General features: G+C 37.6%; 1 protein-coding gene across 6 annotated transcripts in view; it reads right to left on the bottom strand.

Moving 5' to 3' along the window:
• LOC5569990 (inactivation-no-after-potential D protein) overlaps positions 1-21,468 on the bottom strand; it is a 298,943-nt gene that overhangs the window by 214,204 nt on the left and 63,271 nt on the right. For all 6 annotated transcript variants that reach the window (XM_021844310.1, XM_021844309.1, XM_021844306.1 and 3 more), the window contains one exon: positions 13,206-13,288. In XM_021844310.1, coding sequence (XP_021700002.1) covers positions 13,206-13,288 — 83 coding nt within the window. The remainder of the gene's footprint in view (positions 1-13,205; positions 13,289-21,468) is intronic.

Below are 21,468 nucleotides of genomic sequence, written 5' to 3'. Positions count from 1 at the left end.
CACGGTTTTTTTTTGCACGCTTTATTTTTACACGGCTTTTTTTACACGCCTTTCGAAATTTGCACGGTACTTTTTTTGCACGGAATTCGGAATGAACACGGTTTTTTTTACTTATTATATATACTTTCTTACGGAATTCGGAATTAACACGGCTTTTTTTTCTCATTCACACGGATTTCAGAATTAACACGGTACTTTTTCCACAGATTCCAAAATTAACACGGTTTATTTTTACACAAATTCCAGAATTAGCACGGTTTTTTTTTGCACGGATTTTTTTTGCACGGCACGGGGGACCGTGTAAAAAAAAACCTTAGTGTATTGAGTTTTTTCATGTAAAAAACAAACCTTTTTTGAAATTTTATATTTTTCCTGAAATGTCAAAATCTTTAGCCTTCATTTCGTCCAAAAAGATTGAAAATCGGTCGAACGGTTCAAAAGTTGTATGTTTTTTTTTTTTAATAAAAATTTTTCAAAATCGCGATTTTTCTGGCCACCCTATTTCGGAAATGGTCACCCTACACGCAGAAGAATTTCTTTATGTTGAGATTACTATCTCGGTTATTACTTTTACTTACGCACAGTTAGTTGTTTCGAAGTAAAATTAACTTACGCCAACACTAAATTAACGTCAAATTAAATATACACACTTGCGATCCACTTGTACCTATATCAATTATAACTTAGATAATTACCACTATCCGAAAACATTCACATCCCTAGACTTCAAGTCATGCTCACAAATCTACTTACTTTTAACTTGTAAGGATTAGTGTAGTTGATAAGATGACCACCTCTCACTCAGGGGACCACGTATCAAGTTTGCCGACGCGCACTTTATTTTGATTGTTGCAATGTTTTTTTTTTTTTAGATCGATAAAGCAGCAGCGAATCTTTTCAGATATGTTGATAAAGCAGAACAAAATGCTGAGTAAACATTGCAAAATATTATAAACTCAATTAAATTTACTTTGAGTCAACTAAATTAAAGTTGAATTTTGACGTTTGACGTATGTAAATTCAATAAAAAAATATAGTTGTTAACAACTATACGGTATAATTGTTTTTAACAATATACTGTCTAATCAACAACATTTATAGTTATCTCTAGATTAACCTTAGAATATAGTTAACTTGACCGGAAAAATGATCACGAACACTATATTTTGTTCTTCTTCTTCTTTCTGGCGTTACGTCCCAACTGGGACAAAGCCTGCTTCTCAGCTTCTTATGAGCACTTCCACAGTTATTAACTGAGAGCTTTCTATACCAATTGACCATTTTTGCATGTGTATATCGTGTGGCAGGTACGAAGATACTCTATGCCCTGGGAAGTCGAGAAAATTTCCAACCCGAAAAAATCCTCGACCGGTGGGATTCGAACCCACGACCCTCAGCTTGGTCTTGCTGAATAGCTGCGCGTTTACCGCTACGGCTATCTGGGCCCCTATATATTTTGTTCTCCGTGTAATAAAAAAAAAAAAACAAAAATACGTGTATCCTTATTTCAGATAAGGAACAAAATTGCAAATTTTCACGGAATTCGGTTACCCACTAGATCGGTTTTTCATGGTATGGCTGCATATATATACACAAATATATATATATAAGTTACAATCGAACCCTCTACTAAAACCCCAACTCTAGCAACCGACTCCAGTCTAGCATTTCTGCCAAGCTCCAAAATCTCCAACAACAACAACAACAAGTGTCAACATCCTTAGCCGCATTGGAACAACCATCACAATTATAAAGTGACCGTCAGCAGTATAATCGTCAAGCCAACACTCAGCAACCATAGCCCACCAACTTCCACGAAGTCACCTGGCAACCAACATTCCTATCATAACATGTTGGCACTCCTTGCCGAATCAGCAACACGCGTCGACGACCGGACGACGCGATCCAGTTACAATACTTTAAATTAGCTAGGGCTCTTTCCTCTTCCAAGCTAGGCCTCTGTAACAATTAATTTACAAGTAATAAATCATTCTAGTTTCGTTCTCCATACCGATCAGTTCGGTCTTTCAGTTTTTTTAAAAACCTTTCCATGTGACTCTGTCACATAATTGGCGCAGTCGTTTTCCGAGGGGATAGTGATCCCATGTAGTGTCAACTCCGAAGTCGATCAAAAATCACAGTGTGCTGCCGCGATCAGGAAAACCCGCCAACAATAATTAATTATTCGTCGCGCGTTCGAAAATCGCTCTTAGTGTAGTGTAGTGATAAGGCGATCGCTGGAAGCGCTGCAAGGAACCCACTGGCCCCCGGAGGAACTAAAACGCTCTCAACCCGGAGCTCAGCTTACCCGCCTAGGCATCACTGGTGGCATACCAGTAGATTTGTGGTGAGTATCTTTTAAAATTAAAACTATCCTTCATCCTCATAACAATTTTCCTTCTATAATAAACTAATAACTAAATAACTGGTGGCTTAAAGTGAATTGTGAATCGATGACAAAAAGTGTGAATTGATGACAAAAAGTTGTGAATTGATGACAAAAAAATTGTGATTTAGAAAATTCGTGAAATTGGTGAAAATATAAAACTTGTTTTGGAAAGTGATTTTCGGTATTCAGTATATTTTTGGAAAATTCAATACAAATAACTAAATAATCGATAATAAAGTGCTAAATTTAGAGTAAACTGTGAATTGATGACAACAATTGTGATTTAAAATATCTGCTTGGAATTGATAAAATATATTTTTGCGAGAAGTGATTTTTCGGTATTCAGCGATCTTTTTTTTTGGAAAATTCTTTTGGCTCTACTTGAAGCCTTTACTAAACTTAGTTTTGTTCAGAATAAATGCTAACTAGAGCAATGTCAGCAGATCTACAAGATTTAATCGATGAGCTGATGGCTAAAATGGAGCAACAGCGGCTCCAGATTTCCGCCTTAGAAGCCTCCCAAAACAGAAATGCTTCAACATTGCAACCTACAGCTGCGCATATGCCAGCTGAAAGAAAGTTCGACGGTTTCAGTGTACCTGATCCCATCAAACTCATCCCAACTTTCACAGGAGAACCAGCAATGTTGTCCTCGTGGATCGACTCCGTCGATCAAAAGATAAAATACTGCGAGAAAGTAATTAATGACCAATCCACAGTAGACCATGTTATGCCACTATGGACTGGCATAATCAGAGACAAAATTATGAATGAAGCGAATGATATCCTCATTCGCGGGCAAGTCAAATTGGTTTGGGCCGATATAAAAAAGCCCTCCAAGACGAACTCGGTGATAAGCGTGATCTAGCCACGCTCATTTCAAAAATTTCTGGATTGAAACAAGGTAGTCAAGATCTATTAAGCTTCTACCAACAATCAAAAAAACTCTTAGCTGACATAAATGCGAACATCCTCGCAAACGATGACACTAAAAGTTGTGCCAAAGTCCTTATGCTAAGCTATGGAGCCATGGTTACAAATGCTTTCATAGATGGCCTGCCAGACCATCTATCTTCTCTAACAAGAATCTACAAACCTAAGGATCTCCAGGAGGCCTATGAAGGGGCCTTAGAACAACACGTGGCCAGCCAGAAAAGACGCGAAAGACTCGCGAAGCTCCACGATTCTAACGTCACGAAAATTTTTAATAACAACACAAAATTTCACCCTGCAGGACAAACCGGCCGAGGGTACAACACCTCGAATAGACCAATGAATCCAACTCAAAATTCTTCCCAGGGTTACTCTCAACCCAAGATCAATAACTTTAAGAACGGGCCTGGACAATACGGCCTATCGCGGTTTTCAACACCACCAAATATAAAACCTGACCCCTTAGGACAATCTAGATTCAGAACGCAAATTAATATGCACGAAGGTGAAGAACAGCCTCACTGTTCTAACCAACTTGAGCCTCAACATAACATTCCGAATGAGGAACACTCAGCGGAAAGTTACGTACAAGATGAGGAGTATGAGGAATTAATTTTTTGTACGGATCCGGATCAAGGGATCCCGGAATAAGTAATAATTTTCTCCCGTATCTGGAAATACCCAGAAGTGTCAATAGACCTCTGAGATTTCTAATCGATACCGGAGCGAATTATAATTATATATCTCCCGAACTAGTACAAACCCATAGCATCGGGACAGGACCACAACAGAAAATAAAGAATCTGAGTGGTCTACATCGCATCGATCGATACACGCACGTCAATCCGTTCGTGAATTTTATAAATGATCTACCGAAGTTAAAATTTTTCTTATTTAGATTCCATGACTTTTTCGATGGTCTTATTGGATTTGAATCCCTAAGGACACTTTGTGCAGTAATCAATACAGCTTCTAAAACGATCTGCATAAATGACATCGAAATACCTCTTCATAAAAAATTCCCAACCAGAGAACAACTTAACTTTCATGAAGGTGAGACTTTGGTTAAAGAATTTCAAGTTCGAAAAAAGGAAGGAGACTTCCTAATCGAACACGATCTTGTCATAGGACAAGATGTGATTATACCCTCAGGAGTATATAGCGCTCATAACGGTATAGTAACTTTTCCGATGATAAATCTCAGCAACAAACAATTACAATTATGTATTGACAAGGATGCTATGTTCACAGATCTTCTCAACTTCGAAGAAATTTCCCCAAATCCTAATTACGTTAGCAGAACACAAAAGGCTGACCAAACCACAAAAGCAGAGCCCCTCGTTGATAAACTTAGACTCGACAACTTAAATTCTGAGGAAAAGCCCAAATTGCTTAAGGTCCTTAATAAGTTTAGAGATGTTTTTCATCACGAAGAAGAAACCCTGTCGTTCACAAACGCTATACGCCACAAGATCATTACTAAAGACGATCTACCCGTATATGCTAAATCGTACCGTTATCCTTTCTGTCATAGAGTAGAGGTTCAACGACAAATTCATAAAATGCTGGAGCAAGGCATTATCCGTGCTTCAGAAAGCCCATATTCCTCGCCCGTATGGGTAGTGCCAAAGAAGCTCGATGCTTCTGGTCAAAGGAAATGGCGTTTAGTCATCGACTACCATAAACTCAACGAGAAGACGGTTGACGATCGATACCCAATACCGAACATTACCGACATCCTGGATAAACTCGGCCGATGTCAGTACTTTTCGACATTGGATCTGGCCTCCGGATTTCATCAAATTGAAATCCATAAAGGTGACATCCAAAAAACTGCTTTCAGTGTCGAGGGCGGACACTATGAATTCATCCGAATGCCCTTCGGATTAAAAAATGCCCCTGCCACGTTTCAGAGAGTAATGGACAACATTCTCAGAGAACATATTGGCGTTCGTTGCCTGGTTTATATGGATGACATTATCATCTATTCAACCAGCCTTCAAGAACATTTGATCAATTTGAATTTGATATTGGAAACGTTGAGGAAATACAATATGAAAATTCAAATAGATAAATGTGAATTTCTTCAAAAGGAGGTCGCTTTTCTAGGCCATATAGTTACTCCAGAAGGAGTAAAACCCAATCCTGAGAAGATTAAAGCTATTCGAGAGTGGCCAATACCAAAGAATGAAAAGGAGCTGAGAAGCTTCCTAGGTGTAATTGGTTACTACAGGAAATTCATCAGGGATTTTGCTAAAATTTCAAAACACTTAACCCAACAACTCCGAAAAGGAGAAACAATCCGTCACACACCAGAATTTACTGATGCTTTTCGACGGTGCAAAGAAATCCTAACCAGTAGCCACGTACTACAATACCCGGATTTCTCAAAACGATTTGTCCTCACGACAGACGCTTCTAACTTCGCATTAGGTGCGGTATTGTCACAGGGTCCCATTGGATCAGACAAGCCCATCGCCTTTGCTTCTCGTACGCTATCCGAGACTGAGGTAAGATACTCAGCTATCGAGAAGGAATTGCTTGCTATCGACTGGGCGTGCAAGTACTTCAGACCCTATTTATTTGGGCGTAAATTCAGTCTTTACACGACCACAAACCATTAACCTACGCCTTGAACCTTAAAGGATCAAATGACAGATTAATTAAGTGGAAATTACGGCTCGAGGAATTCGACTACGAAATCCATTACAGGCCCGGAAAACAAAACGTTATCGCCGACGGCTTGTCTAGAATTCCACAGCAAAAAGAATGCAACACACTAGAAATTAATGCTAACGAAGACGAAGAAGACGAATCTTCATCAGACGCTGAAACGGTTCATTCAGCTGAATCCGATAACGAGGATCTAATTAGAATGACTGAGAAACCTCTAAATTATTATCGTAATCAAATTTTAATTTCTGAAGGTTCGCAGAACAACGAAGTACGCGAAGAAATCTTTCCCTCGAGATTTCGACAGACCCTTACTCGAGCATCATTCGGTATACCCTATGCCATAAAAATCTTACGGGACTTTATGCACCCTACCCGGACAAATTGTATATTATGCCCGGAAAAATGGTTAAATACACTGCAAATAGCGTACAAAAACTATTTCTCTAGGAACAAAACCTTCAAAATTGTATTAACACAGACTATTCTACAGGATCTCACCTCCGAAGAAGATCAAGATAAAACGCTAGAAGACGTCCACCAGCGAGCACATAGGGGTGCTGATGAAAACTATGAGGCCATCAAGAGAAGATTCTACTTTCCAAACATGCGGAAAAAGGTACAAACCATCATCAATTTGTGCACCACGTGCCTGGAAAGTAAGTATGAAAGATCTCCCTACCGAATTAAATTCGCGTATACACCAATGCCGAAAAAACCCCGAGATATATTTCATGTAGATATTTTCATTTCCTCCCCCTGTCTTTTTTTATCGGCAGTAGATAAATTCTCAAGGTATGCCATGTTAGTTCCTATTAAATCTCGTTGTATCCCTGACGTGAAAAGGGGAATGGTTAAATTGTTTACCACACATGGCAAACCAAGAATGATTGTCTGCGATAATGAAACCGCATTCAAGTCCGTCGAAATCCGTAGCCTTCTGCAAAGACTTGAAATAGAGACTTACTATACACCTTCAGACCATAGTGAGGTGAATGGAATCGTTGAACGATTTCACTCAACTCTCAGCGAAATTTTTAGATGCTCAAAGAGCAAATATCCAGATCTGAATAACAAAGAACTTTACAAAATTGCTACTTCATTATACAATGAATCCATTCACTCCGCACATAAGAGAAACCCCGTGGACGTGTTTTTCGCCGTTAGGGAGGAAGAAGAAGGGCCTTTGAACCCCGAAGTAATGTTGGAAAATAGGGACACTCTTTTCGATGAAATCATGGTCAAATTAGGAGAGTATCAAAAGAGAACCATAGAAAATCATAATAAAAATAGGATAGATAAACCAAAATTCAAAAAAGGAGACATAATATACAACAAAATTCAGGGAATTCCAAATAAACGAAAGAACAAATTTAAGAAACAAGTAGTTAGACAGAACAGGAAGAAAACCGTCATAGATACCAGGAATATAAAAGTACACAAGTCCAAATTAAAACGGAAGAGGAAGCCTTAATTATAACAATTATTTCAAATACCCCAAACTAAAATAAAAAACTAACACAAAACTAACACTAATTTTAACTTACAGATAAAATGGATGTATGCCACACTTTTATTGCACATAAACTTCTATTTCATATACGGTGAACCACTACTACACATCATTAATACCTTAAATGATCCAATCGTGCAGATCAAATAAACTGATTGTAAAATCCAAACAGGATCCCTAAAACTAATACACCCTATCAATTTAGCAAGAATAGAGGAAAGTATAGAAATAATAACAAATACATTTTATAACAACCTTAACCCCACTAACCCACTACAAGAAGTAATCAAATTTCGAATAAAAAAGTTGTATTCAACCCTCTACGGGCTGAAACCACGACGGACACACAGACGCAAAAGATGGAATTCCATAGGCACGGCATGGAAATGGATTGCTGGATCACCTGACGCCCACGATTTGGAAATCATCAATTCAACTATGAACGACCTCATCAAACAAAATAACCAACAGTACCAGATAAACGAAAATATTAACAACAGAATCACCCAACTCACTGAAACAATCAACCAAATAGCCGGATCACTCAACAACAACAAGATTGGTCTCGATACACTAGATGCCATCACCACAATGCTCAATATCGACGTCATCAATGAATTACTGGATAACATTCAGGAAGCAATCACGCTTACAAAAATTGCCGTTACCAACAACAAGATGCTGTCCACAAGGGAGATAAATGTCATCAAATCAACACTCCAGGACCAAGGAGTGAAAACCGATTTCCTAGACGAAGCATTACAATTCGTCACCCCTAAGATTGCAGTGAAGAATGGAGACTTGCTCTATATTTTGCATGTCCCACAATTAGAAAATTCTACATCCACAATCATCAGAATTTATCCTCTCATCGTGGACAATCAGATTATAAAGTATTACCCAAGCCAAGTTATACGGCACGGGTCAAAACTTTTCACAACAGACAACCCAAAGGATTTCGTTCAAAGGTCAGCCAATATCAAAGAGTTTAAAGACGAATGCCTCAGACAAATCATACTTGGCAAACATTCTCGTTGTAACTCTATTTTCAAAAACGATACCACACATCAACTGGTAAATGAGAACACCATCATAATCTCGAACGCCAAACATCATCTTCTTGAAACAAGCTGCGGACCCGACAACAGAAGACTCACTGGAAACTTCATTGTCAAATTCTCCAACTGTACGGTAAATTTTAACGGACAAACCTTCAAAAATTCAGAAACTACAGTCAACACAGAAATTCTATATGGCGCAATCCACAATACCTCAATTCACTGGCATCTCTTCAAACAACATGACATAGCAGAAATCAGCAACACAGCGATAAATAATCGACAGAAACTGGAACACGTTTATCTGAAACAGAATCACATCAACATCAAATTCTGGAGCCTACTTGGCGGATTTTCGCTCACAGGAACTGCCACAATCATCATTATCATCATACTCATACTCAAAATCGGACCGAGACGTTCCTCACTTAGGGGGGGAGTAGTTACAATCGAACCCTCTACTAAAACCCCAACTCTAGCAACCGACTCCAGTCTAGCAGACATTTCTGCCAAGCTCCAAAATCTCCAACAACAACAACAAGTGTCAACATCCTTAGCCGGATTGGAACAACCATCACAATTATAAAGTGACCGTCAGCAGTATAATCGTCAAGCCAACACTCAGCAACCATAGCCCACCAACTTCCACGAAGTCACCTGGCAACCAACATTCCTATCATAACATGTTGGCACTCCTTGCCGAATCAGCAACACGCGTCGACGACCGGACGACGCGATCCAGTTACAATACTTTAAATTAGCTAGGGCTCTTTCCTCTTCCAAGCTAGGCCTCTGTAACAATTAATTTACAAGTAATAAATCATTCTAGTTTCGTTCTCCATACCGATCAGTTCGGTCTTTCAGTTTTTTAAAAACCTTTCCATGTGACTCTGTCACATAATTTATATATATATATATATATATATATATATATATATATATATATATATATATATATATATATATATATATATATATATATATATATATATATATATATATATATATATATATATATATATATATATATATTATATATATATATATATATATATATATATATATATATATATATATATATATATAATCATTTACAGTTCTACACTAGGCACCGCCAACACATTTTCAATCGGAAGGATTTTGGCGCGCTCGAACTGACAAATCCTCCGTTGTGATAAAACTTCTTCCGTCGACGTGATGTTGAACTGTTTTCCAAAACAGTCGAGATAAAAACCAAGCCGGCAGAGCAAATTACAGTAAGTTCGTTCAAAACTTTGCCTCGGAAGCAGGGGGGGTATACACAACGAGGTGCGCTACCGTTCATGTTATGTGAATTTGTTCGTGTGGCTCAAAACGCTGCTAGACATCGCGCTGTTTGAGTGTTGAAAAGCATTTGCTGCCTGGCTTGGCCCGCGGTTTTGACTTGTGCTGTTTGAACCGGCCCGCGTGAGAGATGATGCTGTTTGGGCCGGCCCGCGTGAGAGATGATTGTTAGGCGACATTTATTCGTAGTTGACAGCCGTACACCCACCCTGCTCGGAAGTCCAACCGACGAACTCCAGATTGGTGCTGCGAAGTCAATATTGACTTCGCAGCACCAAACCGTAATCGCGCCTGCTCATGAGATGCGAAGTTTTCTGGATGCGAAGCTAACGTTAAAGTCGAAACAATGGGACGGCGGCTGAAAAGACTCCGGGCGCAATGTGATATAAAACAGGTCCGGATCTTAGTATGTGTGTGCTTGTATTAGTCACGAAAAAGATGTTAACAAAACGATCAGCTGATGGTGACGACAAGGCTGCGAAAAATTTTGTTCGCAGCTTGCTCAACGTGACGTCATCTTCGGCTACTTCGTGAACATTCGGCTCGCCGAACTTGGCATTGCACAACTACCACTTCAAAACTGATGTTATCACAAATACTAATTTGATGTTCGCCCACACCTCTAAATAGCCCACATCGCTCCGGGCGGCTTTCACAGATGTACACTCACACGGGAAGAAATTCTGTGGTAGAAATAACTATTTTAGCTAACTACACCCATTCTTAAAACTACCATGGACATTCAGACCAATTTACTATGTTTACGGTACACCCCACCGCATTACTGGTACATTTAACAGAAATAATTTACAGCAATCTGATTCCAACTACAGACATGGTAAAATCAAGCACATTTCTGGTCTGCTGAAAATTGCCGGTGCGTGCGCTTAAGTTAACCCCCTAAAATTGTAGTTTTTACTGCACAATTTTTTTGCGTGCAGAAACACGGGTAGTCACAGAATTACTAAATTTTAGTAAATAATGACTATTTTCTATCTGCCTCTCTTTAATTCTGTAGGGAATTTTATTCCTGTTTGCCAATTCGCCTGGGTTGAAGCATCGCTAAGTTTCAACCCAGTCGAAATGATAGTTAGTGTACATATTCACAGCAGAATGAAAGAAAGGCAGATAGAAAATATTGTCATTAATGCATACACTTTAGTAATTCTGTGACTATTTTTTTTCTGAGTTTAAATAAACGGCTAAATTGACCTCTTACACACTAAGTCATTATTGACGAACTGCAATGAAATGCTACACAGCTTGTGAAATTAATATTTGTGATGTTGAAATTTCACTACAAATAGTATTATTTTTATCAATTACTGTAATGACCCGATTTTGCCAGCCCACGATTTTGTCTACCCCCGATTTTTGCATTCTTTGTTCCCGATTTTGTCAGCCTAAAATTTATATTTATTTTATTTGGACTAAACACGTCTATACTGGCAATATTGGGTGCATAAAGTCAATTATGACCTTGGCCACGTCTATACAATCATCTTAAGATCGAATTTTTAAAATTTGAAATTCTTAATAATTATTCAAGAAACTTATCAATGTTACCTTGGATTACGGCTCTTTCCCGATTTTGTCAACCATAAATGCAACATGGGGCTGACAAAATCGGGACATTACTGTATAATGTTTAATACTCTTATAAGGCAAGGAATATTTATTAAAAATAAATATGAAGTCTCATTTATTTTGCTGCCTGTGGTGTAAGAAATCAAGAGAGTTTTTATACTTTGTTCTGGGAAATTTTCTTTCACTGTGTAAATAAGTTCGCAGCTCCAAACTGAGATGCGATCGCATTCTGGATTTTACCGAAAAATACAATACTACTTTCGAACATGAGCACACGGGAAAAAATTCTGTGGTAAAAATAACTATTTTAGCTGACTACGCCCATTCTTGAAACTACCATGGAAATTCAGACCAATTTACTATGTTTACGGTACACCCCACCGCATTACTGGTACATTTGACAGAAATAATTTACAACAATCTGATTCCGACTACAGACATGGTAAAATCAAGCGCATTTCTGGTCTGCTGAAAATTGCCGGTGTGAGCGCTTAAGTTAACCCCCTAAAATGGTAGTTTTTACCGCACAATTTTTTTGCGTGCAGTGACTGATGCTGCACGTTAAAAAATTTTATTCAGAGTGCAGAGTGATGCTGCACGATACGAAAATTCCATTCAGAGTGACACTTAAAATCAATAAATAAAATCATGCATATATGCCAAATTTGTCGCTTATTCGCACGACAAATCATGTGAATTCCCGCTGTACATCGCGTAATCGGTCATGGTCACTAATTCATGTAAATTATGTAATTTTACACGATTTTAGGTATAAAATTGCGATAAATCTAGCATTCCTTTTACGTGCATGTGAATTTTATAATGATGATTACAAAGATTTTTCTGAGAATTTTAGAATTTTAGCTCGAAATCTGTATCCTATGAAGGAATCTTGAGATTACAGCAATTGTGGAATTATAGAGTTCCAAGCGTGTGCTAGAATAAGGGCGTAAGTCGCATGATGGATTTCTCAGCATCGATCCTCTCTTCTGTGAATAAATGTGACAAGATACGGATTTGTCAGCATTTTTTCACTTCAGGACGCTAGGCAGCGATGTAATCTTGCGTCCTGAGGTGAAAAAATGCTGACAAACCCGTATCTTGTCACCTTTATTCACAGAAGAGAGGATCGATGAAGAGAAATCGATCATGCGACTTACGCTCTTATTCTAGCACACGCTTGATATGTGCGTTTCTTAAAAATTTGCTCTCCAGATGCGTGAGTCTGGAACATTTTCACCAGCTGTCATTCGTTCTAACTAAAGGGTCGGATTCGCTACTTGGAAGGCAGTCGTATTCCAACCAAGGTTCCAACCAGCGAATTCCCCGCTGGATTTTGATATCGAAATTTTGATAAAAAAATCTTTACAACATTTCACGATAATACTTAATGCAACGTTAAATTTCATTATTAATGGATGACGGTCGCTATCGAGTTGTTTTATGAGCGTCTTTAAAACTCAGCATAAAGAAATGTGAAAAAATAAGAAATGGTTCATCGTGTTGATCTTGATTCCATCGCTCGCCCAACAAGAGCAAACAACAGAATCAAAAGTCTACACATTTACGCTTTGCAATACCTACCAACACTGAAAATTGAAATTCACACAAGCATCCTTTTTCTATGATAACTTATTTTACTGTTAGGAAACACCCTGTAATCACCCTGTATTCAATTGCATTTTGATGAATTATATTAACATGCTTATTATGCTTATATTGTACTTACCGTTCCTCCAACTATACTGATTCCAAATGATTTTTCCTCATCTCTTATTACCACAACGTCTCTTTCTTTCCCCCAGTCATCATCTGAAAAAATCAATTACAGGTTACACATTGCTTTTTTATGACTCATTTCGTTATCTTCAAAATAAATTATTTATAAGAGAGCAATTCTCGCTGAAACCAGGCCGCCATCGGCACCCATCGTTAGAATTCCAATTTTATGTCACTGATCGCTAGCTTTCGATAAAACTTAAGGGTGGTCCTTTTTGTTTTCTCAAATTGGTGGACCCCTCGTACGCCAGCTAGCTAAACAGTTTGCAAAAAAGCCCATTTTTTGATAAATCTTGGGTATTTCTTCACGTGATATGTCTCATATTTCCCTTGGAACACATACCAAACATAATGGCATCGTATAGAGAAAGGATATAGCTTTCATTTGAAGTTAAAAAAAATCCGGCGGCCATTTTGAATTTGGCCGCCATCTTGAATTTTGTTAGAAAAATCGTTTTTTCACCATTAGCGCACCGCTCGTTTTGAATTCTGAGATCACCATCAGAAAGCTGAGGAAAAATTGCGTAAGATAGGCTACAGAAACTAGGTGTGCAATGGTATTTACCCTATGAAATGAACGATTTTCTAAAACATGTTCCACGATTTTGACGTATATGGCGAGTGCAATCAATGCAAACATCATTTTTTGTACAACAAAGATACAAGTTTTCAATAGTTGGTGTATTTTTCGAGTCAGATGAAGAATAGGAGTATTATTTAGAGTGATAAAATCTGGCGGCCATCTTAGATTTTGACGCCATCTTGATTTTGACTAGTAGAATGAATTTTTCACCTTGATAGCACTCAGCATGTCTAATTTAGAGGTTACCAATAAAAACAAGGTTACGTATACTCTTCTTCTTATTATTCTTCATTTTCCTGACGTTACGTCCCTAGTGGAACCGAGCCTGATACTCAGCTTTGTTAGTTATAAATACAGGTTATTAAATAGGAATTTTCTTTTATAATACGATTTTTAATAACAGAATAATTCTCGACATATCTTTGAATTCAGTTATTATGAATAAATAAATTTAATGAATAAAAACCGTCCAAAAACATTGATTGAAATAAACAAATATTTTTTTTTACCATATGCTTTTTTTGTCATCGAATGAAGTTTATAAATTGTTGCGACATTAGTAAGTTTTGTGGTAATATCTGTAGTTTTAACGTAAAACATTTCCGAAAGTGCATTAATTTAGAATGGAAATCTTAAATTTTTAAGCAAAAAAATCCTTGATTTTCTGAATCATAAAGTATTGTTTTCACTAACACCCAACATGCATGTGAAAAATAGCGAAATTGAAAGGTGAGAAGCAGGCTTTGTTCTAATGTGAACGTGATGCCGAAACGCAGGTGAATCATTTTGGGTTTGGAAAATCTGGTGGCCATCTTGGATTTTGACGCCATCTTAGTTTTAAGCAGTAGAATGATTTTTTACCATCTCAGCGCTCTTCACACACTTAAAAAAAAATACGGATTACGGTGAAATTTCACCGTAATCTCAACAGCTGAAGGTTCGGTGAAAAATCACCGAACAATCTGTAAAATCGTTGAACAAAATCATAAAGAAAAACAAGAAAATGGTTTGACCGGGAATCGAACTCCCGACCTGCCGATCAGGAAGCAGGCTTGCTATCACTAAGCCAGCTTACACTGCTTGTAAGTGGTGTGCAAAAACTGAAACAAGAGGAAGCTCATGCCTGCCAGAGTGGCTGTCACACGATTTCACAGAAGTTCGGTGAAAATAATGCTTTTACCGAACTGTTCGTTAGTATTTCACAAGGTTACAGTAAAATGGTTTGTTTCACGGATTTTTTCCGGTAAAATAGTAGATTTCACCGATTTTCTCCGGTAAAATAGCTGATGTCACGGATTTTGTCGGTAGAATAGTAGATTTCACAGGAACATCTGTATTTTTATTGTTTACAGTTCAATTTCGGTGATTTATTTCACAGGATACTGCGATTTATTTTAAGTGTGCATGTTTAATTAATTAAAGATCTCCGTTAAAAAACAAACAGATTCTTTATTTCTTATCTTATTTTAGCTGTTCAACAGATTGTTCATTTCTATCAATGGTTTTAGACCAAATAAATGAAAGAATTAATGCTATTTTTCAACTCGCAGATATGCAGAACAATCATTCAGGTGGCAAATAAGCGTTAAAAAATTCTACTTGTTAATTTATTTTTGAAGCTTAGGGGCTGGCTCTATTCCAGTAGGGACGTAACGTCAGGAAAAAAAAGAACAAGAAGAATAGTAAGTGCAACGGTGGCATTAAAATTCAACATGTTGAGTGTTATCAAGGTGAAAACTCATTCTACTACTTAAAACCAAGATGGCGTCAACATCCAAGATGGCCGCCAGATTTTTTCACTCAAAATAATACTCCTATTCTTCATCTGACTCGAAAAATACACCAACTATTGAAAACTTGTATCTTTGTTGTACAAAAAATGATGTTTGCATTGATTGCACTCGCCATATACGTCAAAATCGTGGAACATGTCTTAGAAAATCGTTCATTTCATAGGGTAAATACCATTGCACACCTTGTTTCTGTAGCCTATCTTACGCAATTTTTCCTCAGCTTTCTGATGGTGATCTCAGAATTCAAAACGAGCGGTGCGCTAATGGTGAAAAAACGATTTTTCTAACAAAATTCAAGATGGCGGCCAAATTCAAAATGGCCGCCGGATTTTTTTTAACTTCAAATGAAAGCTATATCCTTTCTCTATACGATGCCATTAAGTTTGGTATGTGTTCCAAGGGAAATATGAGACATATCACGTGAAGAAATACCCAAGATTTATCAAAACATGGGCTTTTTTGCAAACTGTTTAGCTAGTTGGCGTACGAGGGGTCCACCAATTTGAGAAAACAAAAAGGACCACCCTTAAGTTTTATCGAAAGCTAGCGATCAGTGACATAAAATTGGAATTCTAACGATGGGTGCCGATGGCGGCCTGGTTTCAGCGAGAATTGCTCAAGAAGAGTTTAAAAACTATGTTTTTGCGATTCCGTAACAAATCAATAAACTTTTCATTGATATATCATAAATAGCCTGTTTTACCTACCAAAAAACAATGCTGAAAAGTGCTACTTTTCAGCACTGTTTTCGGTGCTGAAAAGTAGCACTTTTCAGTACTGTTTGGAAGGCGTCAGCCAAATATCACAGTCTATTTTGCCATAGCATATGAATCCAGATACAAGACTGGTGGTATTGTCGGCGCGATAAAAAGTTAGAATAAGTTTAACGGCGAAATTAGATTTTTCTCAGAATCTATGCGAGATACTTAACTTCGGGAGTGGTGCATTCGATTGGCATCCGGATGCGCTCTAATACGCCCTTCCGAAACAGGGTATCTTGCATGGATACTGAGAAAAATCTTTTTTAGGCGAACTTCATTTTCAGACCGATTTGACAATACCGTTTTAACGGATCGTCCAACATTCGTAGAGATGGCAGCAGAACCCGCTACTGTACGCACCTGTTCTATCCCCCAATAGGGAATGGATCAATGCACGAGTTCATTATTTGACGATTTAGTGGTGACGATTATAAGACTATGGAAACGAGTGAATTTGGCACCGCTCAAACGTCAAATTCGTGAACTCGTGCATTGGTCCACATGGGGTTGTATCTGAGACGAGACTTGCGGAGACGGTCTTCTTTTTTTGCGATTGCTGAGTTTTTTCTTCTTCCACTCAGTGTTTACAGCAATCTTGCGCAAGCCGTTCAAGCTCTCACATGACCATCTCACTAAAAATCTATTGGGTTTGCTTCACACCGAAGCATAAACGGCATTTTGAGTGAAATTTCATGCCAGCAAACGTACCAGGCATTATAAATAACTTGTCTTGTGTTTAGATTAATCAGCATCTATAGAAAAACTACTCCGCTGACTGAGGTTTTCAATAATAGTTTATTTTGAATGCAATACTTTTCACTTTTTCAGCCATTAAAACGACGGGCTGCATTTGACGTTTCATGACAGCGGTATCTGTGCTGCATATACGTTGATAGTTTTCGTCTTCGCGAGTCTCTCTCAGGTCTGTATGATGTGAACGAGAAAATTTGTGACATTCGAAGATACTACTATGTCGCAGCCTACGCGATTGAATAATACTGAAATGATACAACACATGGTTGTACGCCGACGTGGTTTCTGTTGAAATATTTGTTTGTGCTTTTGGAAATGATCCAGCTTAAAAGATTTTTGTCGTAATAGCAAAACAAGTTCTATGCAACTCGTTGCAAACTGAATACTGCATACTGCGATCTTAGAGAAATGATTTACTTGGCCATTTCTTAAGAATAGAAATCTCACGCATCATAAACATAAATGATTTTTAATTTAAGTTAGTGAATCATATTCAAATTGAAGTTATAAATAAACTAATCATGAAATTAGATTAATAATTTCAGATTGATTTTATTTTGTGTAAATAAAGTTTAGTTTTGACCATCATCGACATACAGTTTCTCACTATGCGCTCAAAATAGCTGACTGAATTCAGCTTGGATCAGCATTAAACAGCAACTGAATAAAACGATTGTTCAGTTGTTGATTAGCGTACCATGTGTTATTTAGACATTGTCGAAAAGAAGCTCAAACATGATCAACGAATGAAGGGTTTATATGTTGCACTGGATGGTATATTCGTCAATCCTAGGATGGTGCATATGGCAAGGCATACCGCTGACAATTGGAAGGTCTCGAGTTCGAATCCAGTAACCAGGCATTTTTAATGTAGTTGTTAAATCATGATAATTGCAGATGATAAGGCCATTTCCGTAAGTGGAAAAAAACAGACATTCATTTATTTATTTAGTTAACATCTACACAGATAACACTGAATCAACAATTTCACGCCACAATACTCGGTTCGTGGCCGCATCTCTCCATCCTCGGTTCTGCCCCACGCTCGCCAAATCGATACGCACTTGCTCCGCCCACCTAGCTCGCTGCGCTCCACGCCTTCTTGTACCAACCGGATCCGAAGCGAACACCATCTTTGCAGGATTGCTGTCCGACATTCTTGCAACATGCCCTGCCCATCGTATCCTTCCAGCTTTGGCCACCTTCTTGATACTGGGTTCGCCGTAGAGTTGGGCGAGCTCGTGGTTCATCCTTCGCCGCCACACACCGTTCTCCTGCACACCGCCGAAGATCGTCCTAAGCACCCGACGTTCGAAGACTCCAAGTTCTTGCAGGTCCTCCTCGAGCATCGTCCACGTTTCATGCCCGTATAGGACTACCGGCCTTATGAGCGTTTTGTACATGGTACATACACCAACCCCCTAGATTTCCGGAGGACCATTCCCCCTAAATGTTCGTAGGACCATAGTGCACAGTTTGGTTTAGAGTCCTTCTCTGGCACTCGGACGATGATCAGCCGCCCCTGACATGGAGAACAGACGCTGTTGTGAGCCGCTCCTAACGTGGAGTACAGACGCTCAAGGTTTGCAGAAGCAAAAGCAAAAGCAAACCCCCCCTTCCCTGTCAGCATACGACCAAAGTTCCCACCGGGGATTGGTTACCCGATCATCCCTAAGGTTACTCGTACCCCGGCCAGTACCGCGAGGAGGTAGGGATAGGAGTTGGAAAAAACAGACATTTCATGCAAATTAGTTTGGATAATATTGGATTATGGGCTTTAAATACTGGTTTCACTTTTTCAGTACCTAAACTAAGTTTATTATATTTTCACATTAATATTCCACCATAAGTGTATATTTATGCCTTAATGAATTTGAATTCATATAGCAAATACATTCAGAAAATTTGTTCAAAAAAATAAATTTTCTTCGTATCATTACTGACACTTGATAGGGTACCCATTCTTCTGATATGATAACTCTTTACAATACTACAATACGCTAAGTTTTGGAGTATGGATGTTTTACTTTTGGTTGTGCTAGTCAAACATATTTTTCAAAACTTGAAAAAAATCAAATTCACTGCTTGATGATTTGTTTAATATTAATGAATTCTACTCATACTAAATCTGTTGAAGTTTTAGCGGGAGTCATTCCTCTCAAAATTCGTTTAATGCATTAAATTGTAAATTCCTAGTTCAATGTGATTATTAACACATTGAACTAGGAATTTACAGTTTAATTCATCATCAAATAATTAATATACTAAAAGATTTACAAGAAATTAATCCAACATATTAAATGATAAAAGCATTTGATTATTGTTCTACGGAAAATATTGTTCCATTTCATTCCAAAAGTTTTCATAATTGTGATATAAATGTTCATTATTTTCATCTATTAATTGGTCGGTGTTCAGACAAACTGGACCAAGTGCTTTTTAAAGGTTCCAGGAAAACCTTGGGGCATTCAAAATGGAAAAATATTTTCATTACTTGCTGTGATAATGGAACTTAACTATTTGATGATACATCTGCATCGAAACATAAATAAATAAAACAGCATCAGAAAAATCAGAACTGATGGATTTCTGAGCGTATCTTTAGAACGCCAAAAAAAATCTAGTCCAGTCTGTCTGAAACCGACCAATTGATATATCTTTAAAAATGGAATGAAAACAAATTCCAATTAATGAGTCTTCTCGATTTGCTAAATTTTTATTTGAGCGGAAATTTGATGGTTTTGATTCTCAATGTATGTTTAACTCGAATGGACCTTTTATTAATAATAATACTTCTTTTTAATCTGCAATCTCCTTGTTCTATTATGGTTGCCGAATTATGCTCGATTATATTTTACATGTAATTTAATTAGGAAATGCTCTCCAAACATTTATGTTATATGTACTGATAGCTTGCCCTGCTTAAATGCTATTAAATCCGTTAGTTTTAATTCTAAATCACATCATTTAATTTTAATGTTACGCAAGCTTTTACATGATTTGCATTCTCGGGGACTCATCATTAAATTTGTCTGGGTTCCAGCTCATTGTCAAATATTTGGTAATAAACAAGCCGATTTCTTAGCTAAGTTAGGTGCTTCTCGTGGCATTATTTTCAACCGTGACATATTTTATTCAGACTATTTTACTAAATTGAAAAGATATTCAATCAAGCTTTGGCAAATTGATTGGAATTGTAGTGATAGGTCATTGGTATCATTCCATGTGTTCAAATGTAGATAAAAAAAACCCTGGTTTAAACATCTATCCGTTGGTAGAAATTTTATTTGTCTTTTTTCAAGACTGATGTCCAATCAAATTTGCAATAGTCATTTATTTCAAATTAATATTGTAAATTCTAATTTATGTGGAAGTGGCGTATCTTATCAAGATATTGATCACATTGTTTTTCATTGTCAGAAGTATGTTTTGCCTAGGAGAAAAAAATAATGATAGTTTTTTTTTTAATTAAATTATTCTGTATACCTACACTGGGCCTTCCTTAGTCGAGTGGTTAGAGTCCGAGGCTACAAAGCAAAGCGATGCTGAAGGTGTCTGGGTTCGATTCCCAATCGGTCCCGGGATCTTTTCGTAATGAAAATTTCCTTGACTTCCCTGGGTATAGTGTATCATCGTACCTGTCACACGATATACGAATGCGAAAAGGGCAACTTTGGCAAAAAGCTCTCAGTTAATAAGCAGGCTCTGTCCCAGTGAGGACGTAATACCAAGAAGAAGAAGAAGAAGATACTTACATTGATTCGAGATATTCTTGGTAGTAAATCTCTTGTTACAATAACAATTCTTTTTGAATATTTTAACGATAACGATGGTTATATTATTTGATTTCAAATGGTCGGGGTTCTGCTAAACCGCACCAAGTGCCAAAAACTTTATTCCGAGATATTTTACTTTAAAGTTTTATCGTGTACTAGTTTATCGCGGACGGTTAATTTTAATTTTTTATTTATCGCTCACATGCGATAAACAGTGTCCAATAAGTGAACCGAAATGAAATATTGCTGTGTGCAATTGAGGTGCAAATCTTCACTAAATGTCCTTCAAATGCGGTAAGACAAAACAATCAAAAGACACATAGCAACGATTACACATATCACCGCCAACCTAGCATAGAAAAGCTTACTTTGACGACATCGGATTGCCTGTGAAAAATCTTACCGCGTTTGGTGTTCCCGCATTTGATATTTGCGTTTCAAACGCACACAGCAATATACAAGTAAATCATCATAAATTATCGATTTAGTTGGATTTTATTAAAAAATATAAAGCACATAGTTCACTCTGGCTGAACAAAAATTGAAA

This window comes from Aedes aegypti, chromosome 2 (genome assembly GCF_002204515.2).
Source record: "Aedes aegypti strain LVP_AGWG chromosome 2, AaegL5.0 Primary Assembly, whole genome shotgun sequence".
In the NCBI taxonomy this organism is placed as follows: Eukaryota; Metazoa; Arthropoda; class Insecta; order Diptera; family Culicidae; genus Aedes; species Aedes aegypti.
This window is presented reverse-complemented; position numbering and strand designations above follow the sequence as displayed.